Source organism: Xyrauchen texanus, chromosome 41, assembly GCF_025860055.1.
Source record: "Xyrauchen texanus isolate HMW12.3.18 chromosome 41, RBS_HiC_50CHRs, whole genome shotgun sequence".
Classification (NCBI taxonomy): Eukaryota; Metazoa; Chordata; class Actinopteri; order Cypriniformes; family Catostomidae; genus Xyrauchen; species Xyrauchen texanus.
This window is the reverse complement of record NC_068316.1, coordinates 16838908-16859800: the sequence shown is the minus strand read 5'-3', so window position 1 is coordinate 16859800 and position 20893 is coordinate 16838908. Positions and strand designations below refer to the sequence as shown.

At 36.8% G+C, this 20893-nt stretch overlaps 1 protein-coding gene across 5 annotated transcripts in view; it reads right to left on the bottom strand.

The window, feature by feature from the left end:
* relch (RAB11 binding and LisH domain, coiled-coil and HEAT repeat containing) overlaps nucleotides 1–18393 on the bottom strand; it is a 56791-nt gene extending 38398 nt beyond the window's left edge. For 3 of the 5 annotated variants that reach the window (XM_052114100.1, XM_052114101.1, XM_052114102.1), the window contains exons 1-6: nucleotides 17793–18393; nucleotides 8843–8932; nucleotides 2377–2448; nucleotides 2159–2214; nucleotides 1929–2042; nucleotides 1283–1489 (exon numbers count right to left, since the gene is read on the bottom strand). In XM_052114100.1, coding sequence (XP_051970060.1) covers nucleotides 1283–1489; nucleotides 1929–2042; nucleotides 2159–2214; nucleotides 2377–2448; nucleotides 8843–8932; nucleotides 17793–18240 — 987 coding nt within the window. In that variant the 5' untranslated portion in view covers nucleotides 18241–18393. The remainder of the gene's footprint in view (nucleotides 1–1282; nucleotides 1490–1928; nucleotides 2043–2158; nucleotides 2215–2376; nucleotides 2449–8842; nucleotides 8933–17792) is intronic. The other 2 variants (XM_052114104.1, XM_052114106.1) reach the window with 1 other exon arrangement.
* Between the last annotated feature and the right edge of the window lie 2500 nt (nucleotides 18394–20893).

The following is a 20893-nucleotide window of genomic DNA, read 5'->3' as shown; positions in this document are numbered from 1 at the left end:
AGGCAATGAGAAAATCACTTACAGCTCTTGAATGAATAACTTCTGCATTAATAAGCATTAATCTATCTATGATAAACTATGCAGTGTTATTTTACAATTGATTACTAGATTATTAGATTTCTTTTTAGACCACACCTGAACAGTAATGTTAGTAGACCTTCCTGAAATTAAATCACTGTGCCTATATAACGTTTATCTTAGTGTATATATATATATATATATATAACAAAAAGAACCTCTAAGAATACCGTTAAAGTACCGGATCGATAAGCAGTATCGGTAAGAGTAGTAATACCATTAAAACCTTAACGATACCCATCCCTAGTTATGCCTGTGCTTCTCTTGGATGCTCTGAATATTGGATTACGTGTCTGGATTGCCCCTTAATTAAAGCTGCATTTGGATCTCAACCTTCGTGTCTCGGAGCAGTTCGTAACACCTGCTTTGCTTATTTAATATATTTGTTATACATTATTTATATAATATGTTTTTACATTATACATTTTAAATTTAAGTGTACAAGTGCAGATTGGTCAAGTGTTCAATAAATGTATTTGTTGAGAAATGTTGTCTATCTTAAGTAATTATTTGTGTTACATTTTATCTTTCAAATAAAAGGTTCAAATAAGAGGTTAAAAACAAGCACATATCGGCCAAAATAAATCGGCAGCAGTAATCGGCCAACCCGGATTTCAAAAGATCGGCATCGACCTGAAAAGAAAAACAATATCGGTCGACCTCTACTAAGGTGTATTTAAACTTCTAAAACTAAACTTCTGACTAACTGCGCACACACACACACACACACACACACACACACACACACACACACACACACACACACACACACACACACACACACACACACACACACACACACACACACACACACACACACACACACACACACACACACACACACTCAAAATTTTCCAGGATGGAGGGAACCCTAATATTATTAATCGAATAAACCTTAAAGTGAATATGAAATTAACCCTATTGAGCTCAATACACATTTCTGGTGATATTCTAAAGTAAAACAATGTTAATTCAATAAATTCCTATTGGATATCAACCCATTTTTTCCTCGTTGAATATCCTATTTCACTTGGAAATACATAACATCACAGAAATAAAATAGGTTACAAATGTCTTTTCATACTGACTTTTAGAATGTATATTTTTAACATACACAAAACACTATAAGGTTATCTGTAAAAACAAAATACAATTATGCTATTCAATAATTACAAACAACAACTCTCTTCCGGAGTGTCAATACCTGTATGATCTCAGTTTGCTGCAATGGTTCCTGGATAAAGTACTCTCCTGGTAAGTCATTTGGATCCACACCAACCGCCACGTCCACTGTATCCCGTTGCAAAGGCAGGCTGCTTCCACAGTTCCTGTAGAGTTGCAGCAGGTCTGGAGGTTTGGGAATGTTTAGACCCACATCATCCCACAACTCAAAATCCTGCAGAGAAAGAGCCTTGAACAACATGATCAAAAGCTTATATGAACAGAGGCCCAAAAAAATATTTGGTTACTTAAGGCACACTTTCAACTGCATGTCATTAAATTTCATTGGATCTTTTTTCAATAAAATAAAAGTGAATGGTGACCAAGGCTAACATTCTGACTAACATCTTTTGAGTTCCATGGAAGAAAGAAAGTCATACAGGTTTAAAACAACATGGAGAATAAATGATAATGATTTTTGGGTGAATAATTATGTTTAAACTATCATATTAAGTGTCCAAATAATTTTGGGGCCACTGTGTGTATAAATACTGTACAACCACACACAGTATGTGTGTGTGTGTGTGTGTGTGTGTGTGTGTGTGTGTGTGTGTGTGTGTGTGTGTGTGTGTCGTGCATGTATGTATATAAAAAAAGTTATGGAAATAGAAAGCATAAGAAAGGATTACCTGATCATCATTTTCATCTGAGAATGTGATGGATGTTAACTTGTATTCATTTTTCAACAAATATTCATTTACTAAAAAATTTAAGGCTCTCTTTTCTAGAGGACGGATAGGTTCCTGGAAAACAAATGGGAAAAATAGAAGTTGATCCAGTGTGATTTAAACAATTTTGTGTGTTCAGCAAGCCACTTCAGAAATCTATTATGTTTAGGCTTGAAATAAATGAAGGTAACCTGAATTTCAGGACTGGATTTGTAGTTTTTTCTCTCTTGAGAGGGAATCTCACATTCTAGAGAGGAAAAAGGGAGGGGGAGAGAGAGAGAGAGAGAGAGCGAGAGAGAGAGACTGGGAGTAAGAGAAAAATTGCTTTGCTCCAGATATTACAAACTGCCTAAATAAGTTAGTTACTCCAGTGGCAAGAAGGACTGTGTAAAAGTTTAAAGTACGCCACCTGCAGCCTGTGTCAAGTTGGCACGAAGAGCCTGAATAGTCTCCTTGGCTTTCCGTAGTTCAAACTCCAGAACTGGACCAGAGGGAAGTGGGTCACACACAAACAGGCATCCAACCAAGAGAAGGGAACAAAGAAACAAAAAGTGGAAAAAGAACAAAAGGATGGCCATGAAAAAACTAAATAAAAAAAGGAAAGAAAAACTACAACTTTTGTAAGAAGCTGAGGCAGAACCAAAACGGGGACATGCACACTATGGATCTAATAAACACATGCAGCAGAGGTTGCTGGAGAAGCTGACAGATTACACAAAAATCTATGCTTTGTTTTTTCGTACGAATTTACTAGCTGCTGTCTGACCAGGGTTTTAGAGCAAAACAAAGTCTGTTTATTTTGAACACTGGATGAAAAGGTTAAAAAAACTAATTCAGTTTTACTTTTATTATCCTTTGCAAAATATTCAGAATTCCTAAAGCTTTACAATAGATCAAGATTTACCTTGTTTTCTCTGTATTGACATTGACTTTTAAATAGAAGCAAAAACCATTCGCTTCATGACGAAATTAGCACTTCATAATATTCCCAATGACTGTTCAGTTTAACACAAGTTAACAATCCATCTTGGTAGCCCTTGGTGACCGTGATTTTTCCAAGTAGTGCATGTTCCAGGATCAAGATCCTTGTTGGAATAAGAACAGCATTCCTATCAGCCAGTCACATTTTAGGTTTAGATTTAAGGAGCATGATCTTACATAGACCAATTAAGCTTACCAAGTCAACAATGTGTAATGTCATGCAAACACCTTAAAAGACCCCCCCAAATCGGGAAGCCTCAAACAATTTAAGCAAAAACCGATCGGCACTAGGGCTGGTCATCAATACAGATTTAATTAGATTTCGATTTAGAATATTGTCTAGACCTAGAATTTTCCCATTCACATTTAAGAAATACACCTTTACCATCAACGTTCCAGCTTATCCAAGTGTGCATGTGTTGCGCATCGTGCATGTTTATGTTGTGACGTGAAAACCAGGAAAAACCCAGATTATTTCAAATCTCATGTGAATGCGATTTTCTTGCGTCGACTCATTTGTGGTTGTTATCAGCGTACTGGTGTGCATGTAAAAACTCACAATGTTGGGTCAGGGGCTTATACACTATACTTGTTTATACTATACTATACTTGTGCAAGAAGCAATCTCCTGACAGCTTAAATGGCCTGGATCGCCTGCTCGGACCGTCATGTTTTATGAATCAAGAGGAAATTCTGATCCTGAAGTTTTGGATTCTGATGGAAGACGTGCTTCAGAGGAAGATATTAGATGAGAGAAGAAAATGTTGGATTCTCATGAGGTTCATGAATTACAAGATATCTACATATTTGCAGATGGTATATAATAAAGTTTTATTGATATTTGCCTTTTATCATTAGAAAAGTTACAGGGAACTGTTGAGGAGAGACTGTTAGAATACGTGCTTCAAAGAAGATTTACCAGCATTCCACAGGATGCTGGATCTGCTGAAGTTGTGTGAGGTTGGTTTATTACATCTGTTTAAAAGAGATATGCACATATTTGCAGATGGTATATGATAATAGTTTTATTGATACTTGCCTTTTTATCATTAGACAAGACAGTTAAAATTGGCAGGGAACTGTTGAGGAGAGTGAAACAGGCGAGCACTTTAACATTGTGAGCTCAAACGCGTCTGCCACGGTTCTGATAATCGGACCAATTAAATGACAATGTGTTGCACAATGGTCTAATATTGTAGTAACACGATGGCATTTAACAACAAAATTAACCATGACTGGTTGCTTACATGTCTCAGTTGATTCACAAGCAAGCAGGCGATTCTCAGCGTACAAACAATTCAGCGAAACAGTAAAATTTATCGGCCAATGCAATAATTATAAAATTCTAAATATCGGTTGATTTATCGCCTTGGCAATAATGGTCGACCACTAGTTAGGGGATGGAAATAGTTCGAATTAGGGCTGGGCGTTTTATCAGATTTATTCGAATTTGCATTTTGACATTTTTTTTTCTTCTAAATCGAGAAATTGAGATTTTGCTAAAAAATACTGCAAATGCTATAGTTAGATACATTGCAAAGCCACCAAAGGCTGAATAAGGAAGAGAAAAAGAATTCATAACGCTTGTCTTAATGCCACTCCCGATCTGATCAGCAGCACGTGTGGCGCGCTCCAAATGAATGTGACAGTTTAACAGCACGGAGACTGACATAAAAGACATCTGTAATGTTCCCATTACACACGGTCATTGTAGCTTGATATACGAGTACATTCTTGATAAACTTGATAATTTATAGATATTGATTTCTAGATAACTTTCTAAAAAGACTTGGACCTACACTGGCTAAGAATTATTTTGAAGTTTTATTTTTCTTTTATTTCTGAACATCTGGGTTTATTAGATTTTAATTTATTTTACATTTACACTCTGTTGGCAACTTCCTCCTGTGGTGCATTTGTAAATTGTTCTTGCACACCTTTGTTACCTATAATGAAAACCAGGTTGCTTGCATTCTAATAAAGAACATACCATTTGAATAATGCTAGAGTACATTTAAAAGTTGAAAAAAATGTAATCGTGATAAAAATCAAGATTTTCTTTTTTTTTTTTTGCCATATCCCCAGCCCCAAGTTAGTGACCTTTCTTTGAAAGAAATGTTGTTCCAGGACCAAAAAGTCATTGATGCAGGAAAATGTCATACAATGACAGTGATAACCCGTTAACCTTATTAAGATGTAAATCTTCATCTGCGATTTTTATTTTATCTTTGTTTTAATATAAATAGGGAAGGGATTTGCTAGTTTATGCTACATCCCACAGCAATCCTGCAACTGTGGATGTGCTGGTAGATTTCAAACAAGAGACACTGGAAAACAGAAGCATGGAGAGCACACAACACTTAGCATGACTGTGTGCTGATGATCTGCAAATGGGACTCCCACAAGCTCTGCTTTCTAATATGTTTTCTGGAACACTATCTACAAACAATGTTTTAATGTTTTTGCATACCTCTGTGGTATTTCTTAATTGTTGGTCTCCTTAAACATGCAAGACGCACCATTGAGATGCATTATCAGTATCTCACATTATGAGTGAGGAAGTTTAACTTTTAAAAATGAGTTTTGAGACCCCTGCGTTCTATTTTAAATGCAAGGACTTTGTGAACTTTGTGAATGACCCATAAGAGCTAGTTATACCTGCACAGGGTCAAAGAAAGAAAGAGCGAGAAATCAAAATGGAGAAGTAGACTAGGGCTGAAATGATTAGTCAATGTTAATCGAAAATGGCGACAATATCAAATTGTAGACAAAAATTGTCATTGTTGAATAGTTGTTTGATGTAATTTAACATAATATGAGATCATATGAAACTCTAATGATAATGCGCGAGAGCAGAACTGCAGCTAGGAAAGCTCACAGTCCAGATGAACTCTAAACTTTCCAAATAGCATCAGGTGATGTAGAGTGCAAAGGGAATTATACAAAAAACTAAATAAGTAAATACAGAAGCACTCTCATTGTGGAATATGTGGAGCCGAAGCTGCCGCTCCACTTAAGCAAAACTTGCGTGTCTATAGTCTTTAAAGGGAACACCTCGGAGTTACATCTTTAATGCAGTTATATTTAATGCGTTATAGCTTTATTACAGTTCAAATAATAAGGAAGCAGGTCATGTACAACTACAAACTCCGAAACTGGCATTTCTCTGTGCAGTCAGCGCCTCTTCTATGAGTTGCGCAATGTGTCCCGATCTAAGGGGGGGAGATTGAAAACGCACCTGACTGATACATACTCTGTCGTGGGGACACACGCTTGCTGCAGCTAGATTATAACGTGATGGCTCGTGACTTATTGAATCATAATATACAGTATGTGTCGCTGCGCATTTATTACTGTGAAGAAAATTGGCAATACAAAGCTTTATTAATAAGAGTTTTTTTTTTTTTTTAAGATGGATTGAGAAGCAGCATATAAGATATTTAGACTTGCCTTTAAAGATTAGATCTGGAAAATAAGTAGATTTTGTCTTTACTGCCCTGGCAGAAGTATAACCAATTGAAAAACTACACTAAAATACAAAATACACTTATATTTAAGATGCATTCTTTTAAAGCAAGTCTGAATAGCTTATATGTTGATTCTCAAGTAAATGTACCTTGTTTTAAGGATTATTAGACAATTTTAAATTGAAAACAGTCAAACAGTCAGTTAAGAGCTAATGATTAATTGATGCAATAATAGCCTGAATAGTCAAATAATCATTGTAATAATAGTTACATTTACATTTACATTTATGCATTTGGCAGACGCTTTTATCCAAAGCGACTTACAGTGCACTTATTACAGGGACAATCCCCCCGGAGCAACCTGGAGTTAAGTGCCTTGCTCAAGGGCCCAACAGTGGCATCTTGGTGGTGCTGGGGCTTGAACCCCTGACCTTCTGGTTAGTAAACCTGAGCCTCAACCACTGAGTCACCACTGCCCCTGTAACAGTTACATTAGTCGATTATAAAAAATCGTTAGTTGCAGCCCCAAAGTAGACAAAGAATTGGGAATGCTAAGAGAAAGCAGAGCTCTAATGTGACAAACACGCTTTATGCTGATCAACAGAGAGTAGGATGCAAGTTTCACAAATGGAAAAATGTAAGAACAAGCAAAAAAAAAAAAAAAAAAAAAAGTGGCAGAGGTGTGCTGGCCTGGATGGTTTGTGGTCCAATATTGGAAAGAGAAATACTGGCATAGAGACCCATTATACAGACAGAACCCCAGGTCAGACAGCCAGGGCTGTGCTCGTCGCTGAAGGAGTCAAGATTTGGGAGATGCCCAATTTGGGGGTATAAATGTGACATTGTGAGTCTATGTAAAAACAAGCAAACTTATTCTGCTGCATGGTTCCTTAGGCCTTCTACTTACCCACAGCTGTCAATAAACATACTCAAAACACTTCATATTTTTTTAATTTTTTTTTTAATCTCTTTTAAAAGTATTTGCTATACTGCCTCACTTTTAAATCAATTTGTGCTCAAATAACTTGCTGTGCAACATAAGACACTCACAGGCTATCAAAACAGCTTTGATAAAAAAATAAAAACATGTAATGAGGAGCGGGATTTTGGACCAGCGCAAAAGCTCGTTCATTTGCAGTACATGAACGAAATTATGACTAATTTTTTTCTTTTCTTTTAGCATTTTTTGCATCACTCCTGGTTAGGACGTAATGTTAGGATTAAGTAGAGGGTGAGAATTTTCACAAGAATTAATAGTATCAAACATTTTGATCTGAAGAATCTTCTAGGCTAAACTGGAGGGACTCAAGCTAATGCAGGAAATAGTTAAAGGAATGGTGTGGCAACCTAGTCAAGCATTTATCAAATAGGAAAATGACAAAAGAGGAAACTTGAGTCAAAAAACATTTTGCTTGAGAGAGATATGGGAAAGCAAGAATGTTATTGTCAGCACAGCCCAATTAGAAAGAAAAAGTGTGTTCACAGCTTACAAACATTTGTTTATTCTCCTACTCTTCTGTAGAGACAGAGCTCATCTATTTGACCGATAATGAAAGCGGTCAGTGAACCATACATTTTGAGCCGTGCGAGTTCACATCAATCATGAATGCCAAGAATCTTGTGTCACATACGGTAACACTGACCGAACTATCACTCTAAAATACGTTTTTCACAAGCCACTGAACCACTAATCGTTCCCATAAAAATGGCCAATAAAGCCAATTCCTTTTCATTTTGCCTAAAATATGTCAACATACTGTAACTGCTGAATCGTGTTCTTGGAAATTAGAGGCCTTGGCAACTAAAACGTTTGGCTATGTTCAACTGTGGTCTAATTTGACAATCAGTGGATGCAAAATATTTCAAATGAAATGGAGTAAAGATTTACAGTATTGAAATGATTGAAAAATCGGAATTCTAAATTGCTTGTGTGTTCAAAAACAACCACATGACTAATTACTGTGGGAAACTGAAGACAATGCACTGCACTACCCTGCCAATGGTCCAATAGTCAAATGTAACTTGTATCTTAAAGGGACAGTTCCCCCCAAAAAGAAGATTTTGTCATAATTTACAAACCTCCATGTTGTTCCATCCCAATTAAATTTTTACAGAATGCTTTCATATGCCATCAGAAGCCTTGGAATATAATGCATGAGTCATATGGACTATTTTTTATGATACTTTTTGTCCTTGGAGGTTGGGATTATAAATGACCTTTTCATTGTATGGAAAAGAACTGTTCTGATATTCCACCTAACTTTTGTTTTTCATAAAAGAGAGAAAATAATATGGGGTTGGAATGGAACAAGAGGGTGTAAATAATGAAAAATGTTGAACTTTTGTGTGAACTATTTCTTTAATTGGTTACCTCAAGTCAGAATTAACTTGCTGCCTCATTACCGCCGACAGACGAATTTTCCTTACCTGCCACCCTTTCGTCCGACTCTCTGTTGCCATCATCTGAATACCGTGCAAAATCCAGGGAGTCCAAGGTACTGATGCTGCCAGCTCGATCTTAAAACAAAAACAAAATGGAAGTTAAAATCAGTGGCTCCCACTCATCCAAATTGCTCTCAAATTCTACCCACAACAAAACATACCCTCGTTAGAGTAAAGCACTAAACTATAATTTATAGAAATTAGAGTAGGGACATTTACATTTGTTTTGGCAAACTAAAGCAGTCAGCATTTCTACAGAATCTGTATGCAGGCCAAAACTTTCCAGACACACAGACCTCTTTGACTGTCTGCACTGCTGGAGGGAAGATATATTAATATTGCCAACATCAAACCCCCCACTTGGACTTCACAATTTGTGCATGCCAACAATTTTAGTGTGTTGTGTACACTGGCATACTAACACACTATCCAGCCAAAAAAAGGGCAAGCATTCTCTCATTAGTGGCGCTTGTTAAGACAAACATCACTATTACTGCTCATACTTCGGGTTATGGATTTGATTTTTAACCAAATGCCAAACCCTCAGTGTCAAACTTTGCCACACCGTTTGCACTACAGACATGAATGATACATTAAATCATGTCCTTGTTAAGGAGAGGTGTGCTATTAGATACTTTTCTAAGTGATCAGATAATTCTCACCTGGTGGACAATAAAACAAGAAAAAAAAAAAAAAAAAAGAAAAGAAATCCATGTAGGGACTAGAATATCATAGAAAATGTGTTTGGGCTCTTTTGACTTGGGCCAGTAAACATCTACCTAGCAACCACCCAGAACACCTTTAAACACCCTAGCATCATGGAGGTGACTTTTGCATGGACAAGGACTAGTCCAACATAATCTTTTTGCTTTTTTAGCTGAATAAAACACAATAATGGTGCTCAGAAAAAATTTGTATTACAGATTCCACACATTTTAAAAATGTGCTGTAAAACAAAATGTTCAAGTGATATTATTCACCAGTCACCAACACGGCTATGCTACTCTCTTTTCATACACAAGTTAAATATCACCCACATGCTGGCAATAAAGCTCACGCACTCAGTCATGTGACAGAAAAGCTTTGCATGTAGAGCAGGGACAATATCACAGATAGCAATATAAATGAGAACTTTTGCCAGCCTTCAATCATTCCCAAGTAGGAGCAGAAATTAAACAGGGCTGGAGGCAAAAATGCCACAGTAAGTGACAAAAATGCTCAAATATTGAACGTCTAAAAGATATCTTAAAATTTTGCTTACATTTGATGCTTTTCATGATATTCTATAATCAGTATAGAAGTATGTTTGAAGCACTATTTGCTTGTCAATCATTCTCCACATTCACAGGGCAGCCCATATATGTACAAAAGAAAACCGAGAGCACAAGTTTGAGTTGTCCATTTATAACACAAGAACTCTATTGTGTGTCCATTGTTTTAACAACTACTAGTACCTGTACGGTAAATGGAAACTGGCTTGTATATATACATTATATATATATAATTTTATACAGTGCATCCGGAAAGTATTCACAGCGCTTCACTTTTTCCACATTTTGTTATGTTCTAGCCTTATTTCAAAATGGATTAAATTCAAATTTCAAAAGAGGTTAGTTTGAAATCTGCTGAATAAACATCTTGTCAAACTGGTTGACAGTTGACAGGGAGTTGAGGCAATATGTGAGCTTGACCAGTAATTCTATTTGTAACCCACTTCATGCAAGGAATAATATGGAAGATGGGTTCAACATGTCAAATGAGTCATGGAACGTATGACTAGTGACTGAGCAATAAATGTCTTCACCCACTTGGCTATTCATGTTAAAGTTCATATAACAAACACATTATTATTAACCTTAAATAAAATCACTCATAATAATAATAATAATAACAACAGTCATCTTTGGTTCTTTGGTCACTTCTCTTTATTAGATTTTATTGGTAGTCATTATGAAAAAGAGACTGAATGTTTAAGAAGATGAACATTCAGCAATTCATTTATTTAATATGTGGTGGTTGCTAAGGCAAGTATAACTATTAGTATTGCTCATATTTAAAGCAATAATGATATACATGTATATACACTCACAGGCCACTATTAGGTACACCTGTACATCTACTTATTCATGCGATTATCTAATCAGCAAATCATGTGGCAGCAGTGGAATGTATAACATTTTGTATAAGATTTTGACCATGGCATGATTGTTGGTGCCAGATGGGCTGGTTTGAGTATTTCTGTAACTGCTGATCTCCTTGGATTTTTACACACAAAATATGTTGAGGAGAGGTGTTCCATTACTTTTTTGGAGATTGTAGACAGATGATAAAACAGCCGAAGAATTCCATTGACTTATTTTGAGAGATCCCATCTAGGGACCAGAATATCATTAGTAGTGGCCACTTCTGACCAGAGCCAGTAAGCAATCACCTAGCAACTAGAAGGCAACCAATAGTAGATTTTGACTATATGTGCATAACCGATAAATCGGCCGAAAGTTTTTAAAATTGATTTATAGAATGATATTTCAATTTCTTAGTCTTTCCTTACAATGACGGGCACATACATTGAGGCTACAAGAGTCCAAAATAAATAAAATCCCAAAAGCAGTTTATTGTGCAACCAAAATTCTAATTATAACCAGAAAAATTAAGATTTTTAAATTACGTGGGACTTTATTCTATGAACAAGATGAAATACACTGGGAAATACAGCTTTTTATTACCTAATATATATATATATATATATATATATATATATTCACCAGATTAAGAGTTTTGTGAGTATATATTGTATGTACAGTATACATGTATAAAATTTCACCACATGAGGTTTCCAAAAACAGCACAGAATAATCAGTAAAACCGATATATCAGTCTGCTTTCACTAGTAACCACCCAGAACAGCCTAGCAACCACAAGCAATGCCTTGGCAACCACCCAAAACACCTCACACAATTTTTTAGAAAACTTAAATCTATTTTTTTTTATTCTACTTTTGGCAGCACAGACTGGATTTGAACATGCGACAGAATTTGGCTGAGGGGTGTTTTGCATTATTAATAACAGTTGTAGCCACTCTAGCAGCTCAGGAATCTGAAGGAGGGATAACAAATATGCTAGGCTGGGATAAAGGTCAAAAGAACAGGCACTTCAGTACTATGTCCAAATGATAATAATGTAAAAAAATCTTTTTAGCAATACCAGTCTTTAACAGCATCAGAATTACCATGTGCCAGTTCAATTTGGTACATGTGCACTGTCTGACCAGGGCTACTTATACATGCCTACAAAAGCTTTGCATTTTTTTCAAGCATTCAAATTCTGAATGCTTACTTGAATGCTTTGCAGCTGTTGTTACAGAATATACACAACAACAAATATTATAATATTTATTTTGTAAATTCTGAGCAAAGAATTAGAGTTCTGGCAAACCCTGTGGCAAACACTCATTTTCACATGCAGATGAGCTTTGCGGCAAACTCTTCATTGCTGCTACAGGTTTCTTGTATACTGTTGTGTTTGCCAGTAGGGGCCAATTGTCCATTGTTGTAAAAGGTTTGCTGCAGGATCGCTACCAGTGAAGAGCTGCAAATTTTTGGTAATAATTTGCAGCAAATCGTAAACTCATTTGCATTTGAAAATAATGAGACCTATTTGCAACAAGTCAGAACTCTCAATTTTTTAAAGGTTGAATACATTTTACTTGAGAAATATTTGAAGGTTATGTGCCATTCTTTACATATAATTGGTTACGATTAATGTTAATAATTAAGCATATTGTTCAAAAACATACACATTTTTCCTGTAGAATAGAAAATGGCATTAGGAATTGCGAAATTTCAATTACCAACTACTTGAATTTAGTGACAACCCTAGCTGGAAAGATGTATTTTTTTTCCTACAAAAAAATAGGTAATTTCCTCTTTGAAAAAGGCTTCCAAAATCAATAAATTAAGCATTAAATAGAAAGCAAACTGCCACAATAATGAAATCAAAGCCACACGTGGTCACAAACAAAACCTCCCCCTTTTTCTCCCCAGTTAGAATTTTATGAAAAATCAGCATGACATATAATATACATTAATAAAGCTGCAAGAAGTCCATGCCTAATGGTGTATTCTGATCTGTTTTGAGTCTCATTCTTAGCTAAATGAATATGCTAGTGAAGGAGGGAGGGCACACAAAATTGTGTGGCGGAACCAGACTTTGATTACTTGCCGACAGCTGCTCCACAAAAACTGATCCAATTAAGTCCCACATCATACAGTTTACATTCATGCAGCGGAGCATCAAATCCACTCCCGCCTCAAATACACTGAAGCCTTTTCATCTCTGAAACACTCATTTTCTGTCTTCAAGTGGCTGTTGCGTATCGCTGGCGATGGGGAATATGAGCTAGGCTGTGTGAGGTGTTGAAAACAACTCTTCCTGCATCCTGTTAAAAAAGGTTGACATGACAGAAGTGCGATTGAGAGCCATCTGCTCCCTCTCTGCTGGTTGCCAGATCCTCCTTTGGGGAGGGGGTTATTTCAACAAACCTAATAATAAGCTGTGGTTCCTGAAACCCCTGTGTTCTTAGAGTCATGTCAGTGCACAGCCATCAATGGCAATTAGGCACGTATTTAGGGGCTAAGTGCACTAAGCTTACCTTCTGTAATGCAGACCAAGTAAGCCAGTTGAAAAAGCACAGTAAAAAAGGGGATTGCTAATGCTAAAAAGCAGCCAGCCCAGGTCTAGTCCTCTAATTTCCAAAGCATCCCCCTCTCCCTGGAGAACAGTGTCTATTAAGTATAAATTGAGCTGGGGGTACTGCCCTGATGATGAGATCACATCCTATCTTTATTCCTAGTGACAATTACAAAGGTTATGGATTACTTTTTTCTGATAGAATTCCACAATGCATGTCAAACAGGTGCAAAACTTTCAAGCTCCAAAAAGGACACAAGGCAGCATAAAAGTATTCCATACGTCTCGAATAGGGCTGGGCATTGATACAGATTTCTCGATCCTGATTAAAAAGCTCTCGATTTGATTTGATCCCGTTTTAGATTTGATTTGGTGTTGATTAATATGGCTATATTTCAGTTATAATGTCACTTTTGCTTAAATATGAAATAAATTGTCTTCCTGTTAATTATACAGCAGACCTTCTAACAAGGAACATTACAAAAATATAAATTTTACTAATTATTTTTTATTAGTTTATTATCATTTTGGTTAGGGGTGGGTCAAAATATAGATTTTCCGATGCATTAAATCCCAAGATCGACCTTTTACTGTATGCGCAACCCTCCAATATAATGAGAGGAAACATTTGCAACCAAATTCCATGCTATGTGACTAAATATATACACACACACACGCACATTATATATATATATATATAAATTGGTGACTGGCTGGAAATTGTTTAGATTTCACTGAAATGTGTACATACTATAAGTGGCAGCGGGGGGCGTGGTCAAGCATCCATCCGGAGAGAGAGAGAAAGCGGTACACCTGAGCTGAATTATGTCTAATACCTGTCTCTAATTCCAGTGAGCATGGGGAGAGCGGCATATAAACGGCCACGCCACCACCAGAAAGAGAGAAAACGACACGAGTGACAAGCGTGCCTTATTAAATGTTTATTGTGAAGCTCAAGAGTTCATATTGAAGTTTATAGTACCGTGAAGCTGAAGTCTCAGAGAAGTTTATGTTGACAAAGTTTATGACACTGATCTGATTGAACTGAGAAAAGCTCTGAGAAGAGTGTTGAAGGCAGAGAAATAAAGAGCCTTACTTGACTGCATCATTGCTCTCCGTATCTCCGAGTTCTTACATTATTTTTGCAAATGCGAGTGATTTCCTCTCAGGGTAGTAGGATTGCGAGTAAAAGATTGATCTTGGGATTTAAGAATGATATAGATTGTTCAAATGAAGATTGCGATGCATCAGAAAATCAATAAATTAACCCACCCCTAGTCTTGTGTTTTAATCAATATATTCTGAGAGCAATAGAGTCACTGTGTAAAAAAACTAAGCAAAAATTAAGTCCTTATGAACTAAAAAGCATCACTTTCCCCCAGCTCTCCTATACACATTTATGAGTAAATGAATCCCTTATAAGTTTTTCATTTAGTGTGGAATGGTTGTTCAAATGCGGAGAATCTTTTCTTAACATTAGAATATCAGATCTTAACCCTTTTGATGTGCTAAAGGTAAGATGGTTGAGAAACAGGATAAATAGCAAAATAACAGCATCACAGAGAAAATGCTCTTTGCAACAGGAGGCTGATTAGATGGATTAATAATTATGCTTTGAATCGTGTATAAGCCTGCACAAAAGTATTTTTTAGCATGCCCACCCACATGTTCAGTCAACAGCAGGTTGAGGAACTGAATGTGCAGCTGATGTGAACTTATGCCAGCACATGGCAGCTGGCAGTCGCATAAAAACTACCCAGAGATATGAGCTATAGGCCTAATTGCAAAATGATCTGTTCAGGGCAGACCTGAAAGAATTTGATCAGCATTTTCTCATTTTATCAAACTGTTGAGTAGTATTTACTACTTGTAGCCATTCCAGCTTCAGCAACCACACAGAAATTTGCCAAAGAAAGCATTTTGGTATTATCATCTAGATACTTCTAAAAACTGATCAAAATTATTGGCAACCAACAAATCAGTCAATTTGAATGCTTTGATCACTGGAGTAATATGAATCAGACTCAGTATATGTTGTACAGTTGAAGTCAGAAGTTTACATACACTTAGGTTGAAGTCATTAAAACCCATTTTTTAACCACTCCACAGATTTCATATTAGAAAAACTATAGTTTTGGGAAGTCATTTAGGATATCTACTTCGTGCATGACACGAGTAATGTTTCCAACAATTGTTTACAGACAGATTGCTTCACTTTTAATTGACTATATCACAATTCCAGTGGGTCAGAAGTTTACATACAAGTTAACTGTGCCTTTAAGCAGCTTGGAAAATTCCAGAAAATTATGTCATCTTTAAGCAGTTAGCTTCTGATAGGAGGTGTACTTGTGGATGTATTTAAAGGCCAACCTTCAAACTCTGTGCCTCTTTGCTTGACATCATGGGAAAATCAAAAGAAATCTGCCAAGTACCAGGTTCATCTGTACAAACAATAGTACGCAAATATAAACACCATGGGACCAAGCAGCCATCATACAGCTCAGGAAGGAGATGCATTCTGTCTCCTAGTGATGAACGTAGTTTGGTGCGAAAAGTGCAAATCAATCCCAGAACAACAGCAAAGGACATTGTGAAGATGCTGGAGGAAACAGGTAGGCAAGTATCTATATCCACAGTAAAAAGAGTCCTATATCGACATAACCTGAAAAGCTGTTAAGCCAGGAAGAATCCAAAGCTCCAAAACCACCATAAAAAAAGCCAGACTACAGTTTGTAGTGCAGAGGGGACAAAAGATCTTACTTTTTGGAGAAATGTCCTCTGGTCTGATGAAACAAAAAATTAACTTTTTGGCCATAATATTCTTCTTTGTGTTTGGAGGAAAAAGGGTGAAGTTTGCAAGCCAATTTAAAGCATGGGGGTGGCAGAATCATGTTGCGGGGGTGCTTAGCTGCAGGAGGGACTGATGCACTTCACAAAATAGATGGCCCCATTAGGGAGGAAAAGTATGTGGATATATTGATGCAACATATCAAGACATCATCAGCCAGGAAGTTTAATTTGGTCACAAATGGGTCTTCCAAATGGACAATGATTCCAAGCAACGCAATGTTGTGGCAAAATGGCTTAAGGACAACAAAGTCAAGGTTCTGGAGAGGCCATCACAAAGCCCTGACCTCAATCTGATAGAAAATGTGTGGGCAAAACTGAAAAGGCATGAGTGAGCAAGGAGGCCTACAAACCTGACTCAGTTACAACAGTTCTGTCTGGAGGAATGGGACAAAATTCCAGCAACTTACTGTGAGAAGCTTGTGGAAGGCTACCCAAAATGTTTGATGCAAGTTAAACAACTTAAAGGCAATCCTACCAAACACTAACAAATTGTATGTTAACTTCTGACCTACTAGGAATGTGATTAAATAAAATCTGAAATGTGACTGAAATAAATCAATTTCAAATTTTTTTTTTAAATAAAGTAGTTATCTTAACTGACCAAAGAGAGGGAATGTTTTCTATGATTAAGTTTAAATATATTAGGCTAAGGTGTATGTAAACTTCTGACTTAATCTGTACAAAACAACTGATATTCCCAATTCACATTTCAACTACATGCACAAACTTAGACCACAACCTAATAGTAAAAAACAAACAAAAGCACAACCAATCTGCATGCTTTGAAAGGCAAATAGTAAAAAGCAGACAAAGGCACTCAGATAAGAATCCAATCACTGTATTTAGGAACAAATGTATAAGAATGATAGACCATAAGAGAGAATTCCTGATTATGCCAAACAAAATTAATCAATTACCCGTGTCACTGCACACAGTCATGATTTACATACCCCTCAAATGAACACCATCTTTTTTTCTCCTCTTTCTATCCTGCACCTGCACAGCTGGGATCAGGAGGAAGACTTCAAAATGTTCATCACTTCACACAACAAAGATCAAATCCAGCCCTAAAACAAATCCCCACCCTTAAATCATGCGTGCCACACATCTTAAAATCTCATTACAGGTTGTATGGGACTGTAACATAATAAACTGCACAATGTAATTACCAGGTATCAATTGGAGTATTAGTTTGCACAGCTGGTGTGTCCGTGTATTTTATTGGTGTATCAAAACCTAGTGAGCTTTGGCACAAAATGCCATACATGTAGGTCAGCAGTTTTGAAGCACAGCCATTATCTCATATATGATGGATGCATCTTACTGGGATTTTGCAAATACACCTTAACAATTGATTTATTGGGATGTTTAATGATCATATTATCGAATCACTCACTAAGTGGACCTCCAGGACCGCCTTGCTCTTTGCATGCGGGTGGAGTTCCGCTCTGCCTCTCGAAGTTGCCTGGATTGGAGAAGTAATCCCGCAGGCGAGGCAGCTCCCGTCCGGCTTCCAGGAGCTCGGTGTGCAGCTCCAGGGCCGTGAGGATGTACTGATCCCGAAGCAGCTGCGCGGCGATCGCATCCAACGACACCTTCGTCTCTGTGCCTCCGATACCGGCCACCGCAACGGCCGATGCGGGAATACCATCCACACTCGGGCTTGTTCTGTTACTGGACAGCAGAGCGGGAGGCTCGGAGTACGCTGGCGGGGAGAAGGGACCGAGACTGTGGCCTTGCGCTTCATTACTCGGGCTGCGATCGGTGTCAGCGCCATCCTGCCTCTGCTCCGCTTCCTCCTCCGAATCACTCACGTTAAACGGGTTGACGTTACCCGCCGCCATTTTCCCGCAAGGTGTTCAGACACCTATCTGGCAAATAAATGCTTCCGTCTTCCTGGACGGATGTCAAGAACGCTTTATTGCTCCTAATCAACGGGGCTTCGGAAAATATGCTTTGGTTGGTGGGGGCCGAATGTCATTTCAGCACCCCGCCTTCCTGCCTGGAGCCGAGCGGAAATTACGTCATTCACGGAGTAGAGACACGATCCGCCAAACAGACGTGTAACGATCAGCGATTTGGTTTCTAGAGAGAATACAGCCGTAATCGATCTCGAAAAGTTATTCCTGAAAAATTAAAAATAGTTTTTTCTCCAAAATTAAGCTAAAATGTATACACATACACATACAGTTTTTATTTATTTGTCAAAAATTACTTACATGTATTAATTTGGCAGACGCTTTTATCCAAAGCGAGTCACAAAAAAGGGAATTCTAAAAAAATTTTATTTCAATTTATTTTCATTATTATTTATTTGTCAAAAAAAATTACTTACAAATGAGAATTAAAAAAATAATCTATAGAATTCTTTATTTATTTATCCAACATGAATTATAAATGAGACGTCTAAAAACATTTCATTTATTTAGTCATTTAATAATATTTCCGCATGTTTTCGTCTTTCTTTTCTATGAGTTTTCTTTACTTTGAATAGTGCAACAATATGAAGGATTTTTGTTAGAGGCATTATTTAAACATCATTTAGCAGATGCTTTATCAAAAGTGACTTATACATGAGAATTATAAAAACAGTTCCCATAAAATAATTCCTAGTAAGAGATTTAAAAAATGCAATAATACAAATAATAAATTATTAAATACATTTTTAATTCTGTTTTATGCATTTTATATAGGCCTAAAAAATATTTGCTATAGAGCTTCTCCCTAAATAGGGCAACCGTTTTAAGGGTTTTTAGAGGAATTATATTAACATTTAATAATTTTGCAGATGCTTTTCTCCAAAGCAACATACAAATGAGAATTATAAAAACAGTTTCAATAAAATAATTGTAATTGCTTCTTTAAAAGAAAGTGAGAACATTTTATTTACATAAAAATAAGTTTGGTTCATAAATTATACATTTCAGAATCCAAGATAAATATAAAAAGGTACACAAGATAAATAGGTGCACATTAACAGTGAAACAGACATGATATTTCAGCTCATGGCCATTTTTCTAACTGACTGAAATAGTTTAAATCACTCTGTTTTGTTTGCAACAGATTGTGACATTGCACGGATATCGTTTGTTTCACACCATCAGGCATGTGCTTTTTGTGCCATCTGCTGGTTTAAATAAAGCATAACAGGTTTTCAGATGCTTTCTGACCTCTTAATATGGTGTATAGTAATTTCTATATTTGCCTAATACAATAGCAGCCCAATAATTATTATTTTTATATATATAAGGTTAACACCATAGTTTCTCTTTGAGAAAAATAAATGAGTAGTTCCCATGCATGTTCGTTCATTCATTCATTCATTCACTTGAAAGGTCAGTTGTGTTTTGGGTGCACCAAGAATTACCATGGGCACACCTCTCTACAGACCTAGTCTCTAGATAGGATGCTGCATTTGAGATGCTCTGACATCAGCACTTTGAAAAGACGTTGACATTCATTGGTACCAAAGCCAAAACCCCCAACACACCCTGTGACATAATCTAAAAACGTTCGTTCTCCAGCCAAGGTCCAGCTCCTGGTGCAGAGCTCAGATCTTGGTGGAATCAAGTTCTAACACAAATCTTCTTGCACATATGCCTTCATGATGAATTTTGAATTATTTACTAATTATAGAGTATGAATAATGTTATCATGCTCATTAATGCTATAGGCAAACCTATTGTTATTGGCATTGTTGTTATTATTATTTCTAATTGGCCCTTTCTTATTATATGTTGGGAGTGTTGGATATTTCACTCAGTTTAAATGAATATTTCGGGTTCAATACAAGTTAAGCTAATTTGACCGCATTTGTGGCATAATGTTGATTACCACAAAAAAATAATTTTGACTCATCCCTCCTTTTCTTTACAAAAAGCAAAAATCAGGCTTACAGTGAGACACATACAATGGAAGTGAATGGGGCCAATTTTTGGAGGGTTTAAAGACAAAAGCACTTACATTAACTCTTCTGTTGAAACTCATGTATTAGTAGAGCTGTAAAAGTTGATTAAATCTTAATTTTTATGGTCATTTAGGGTTTACAATGTTACGTCGTCATGACAACAAAGTTTTAAAATGGGATAAAACTTTACACAGAAAAGGTTAGTAAGTGATTTTATTACACTAAAATCATGTCAACAATCATATCGTTTATGTCTTGTCGTGGCTATACTTTTAAAACAGTGAGTATTTATACATTGCCGGATTGGCGGCCTGGGTAGCTCAGCGAGTATTGATGCTGACTGACACCCATGGAGTTGTGATTTCAAATCCAGGGTGTGCTGAGTGACTCCAGCTCTCCTAAGCAACCAAATTGGCCCGGTTGCTAGGGAGGGTAGAGTCACATGGGGTAAACTCCTCCTGGTCACTATAATGTGTGGTTCTCGCCCTTAGTGGGGCACATGGTGAGTTGTGTGTGGATGCCATGGAGAATAGGGTGGGTCTCAACATGCCACGTGATAAAATGTGTGGATTGGCAGTCTCAGGCGCAGA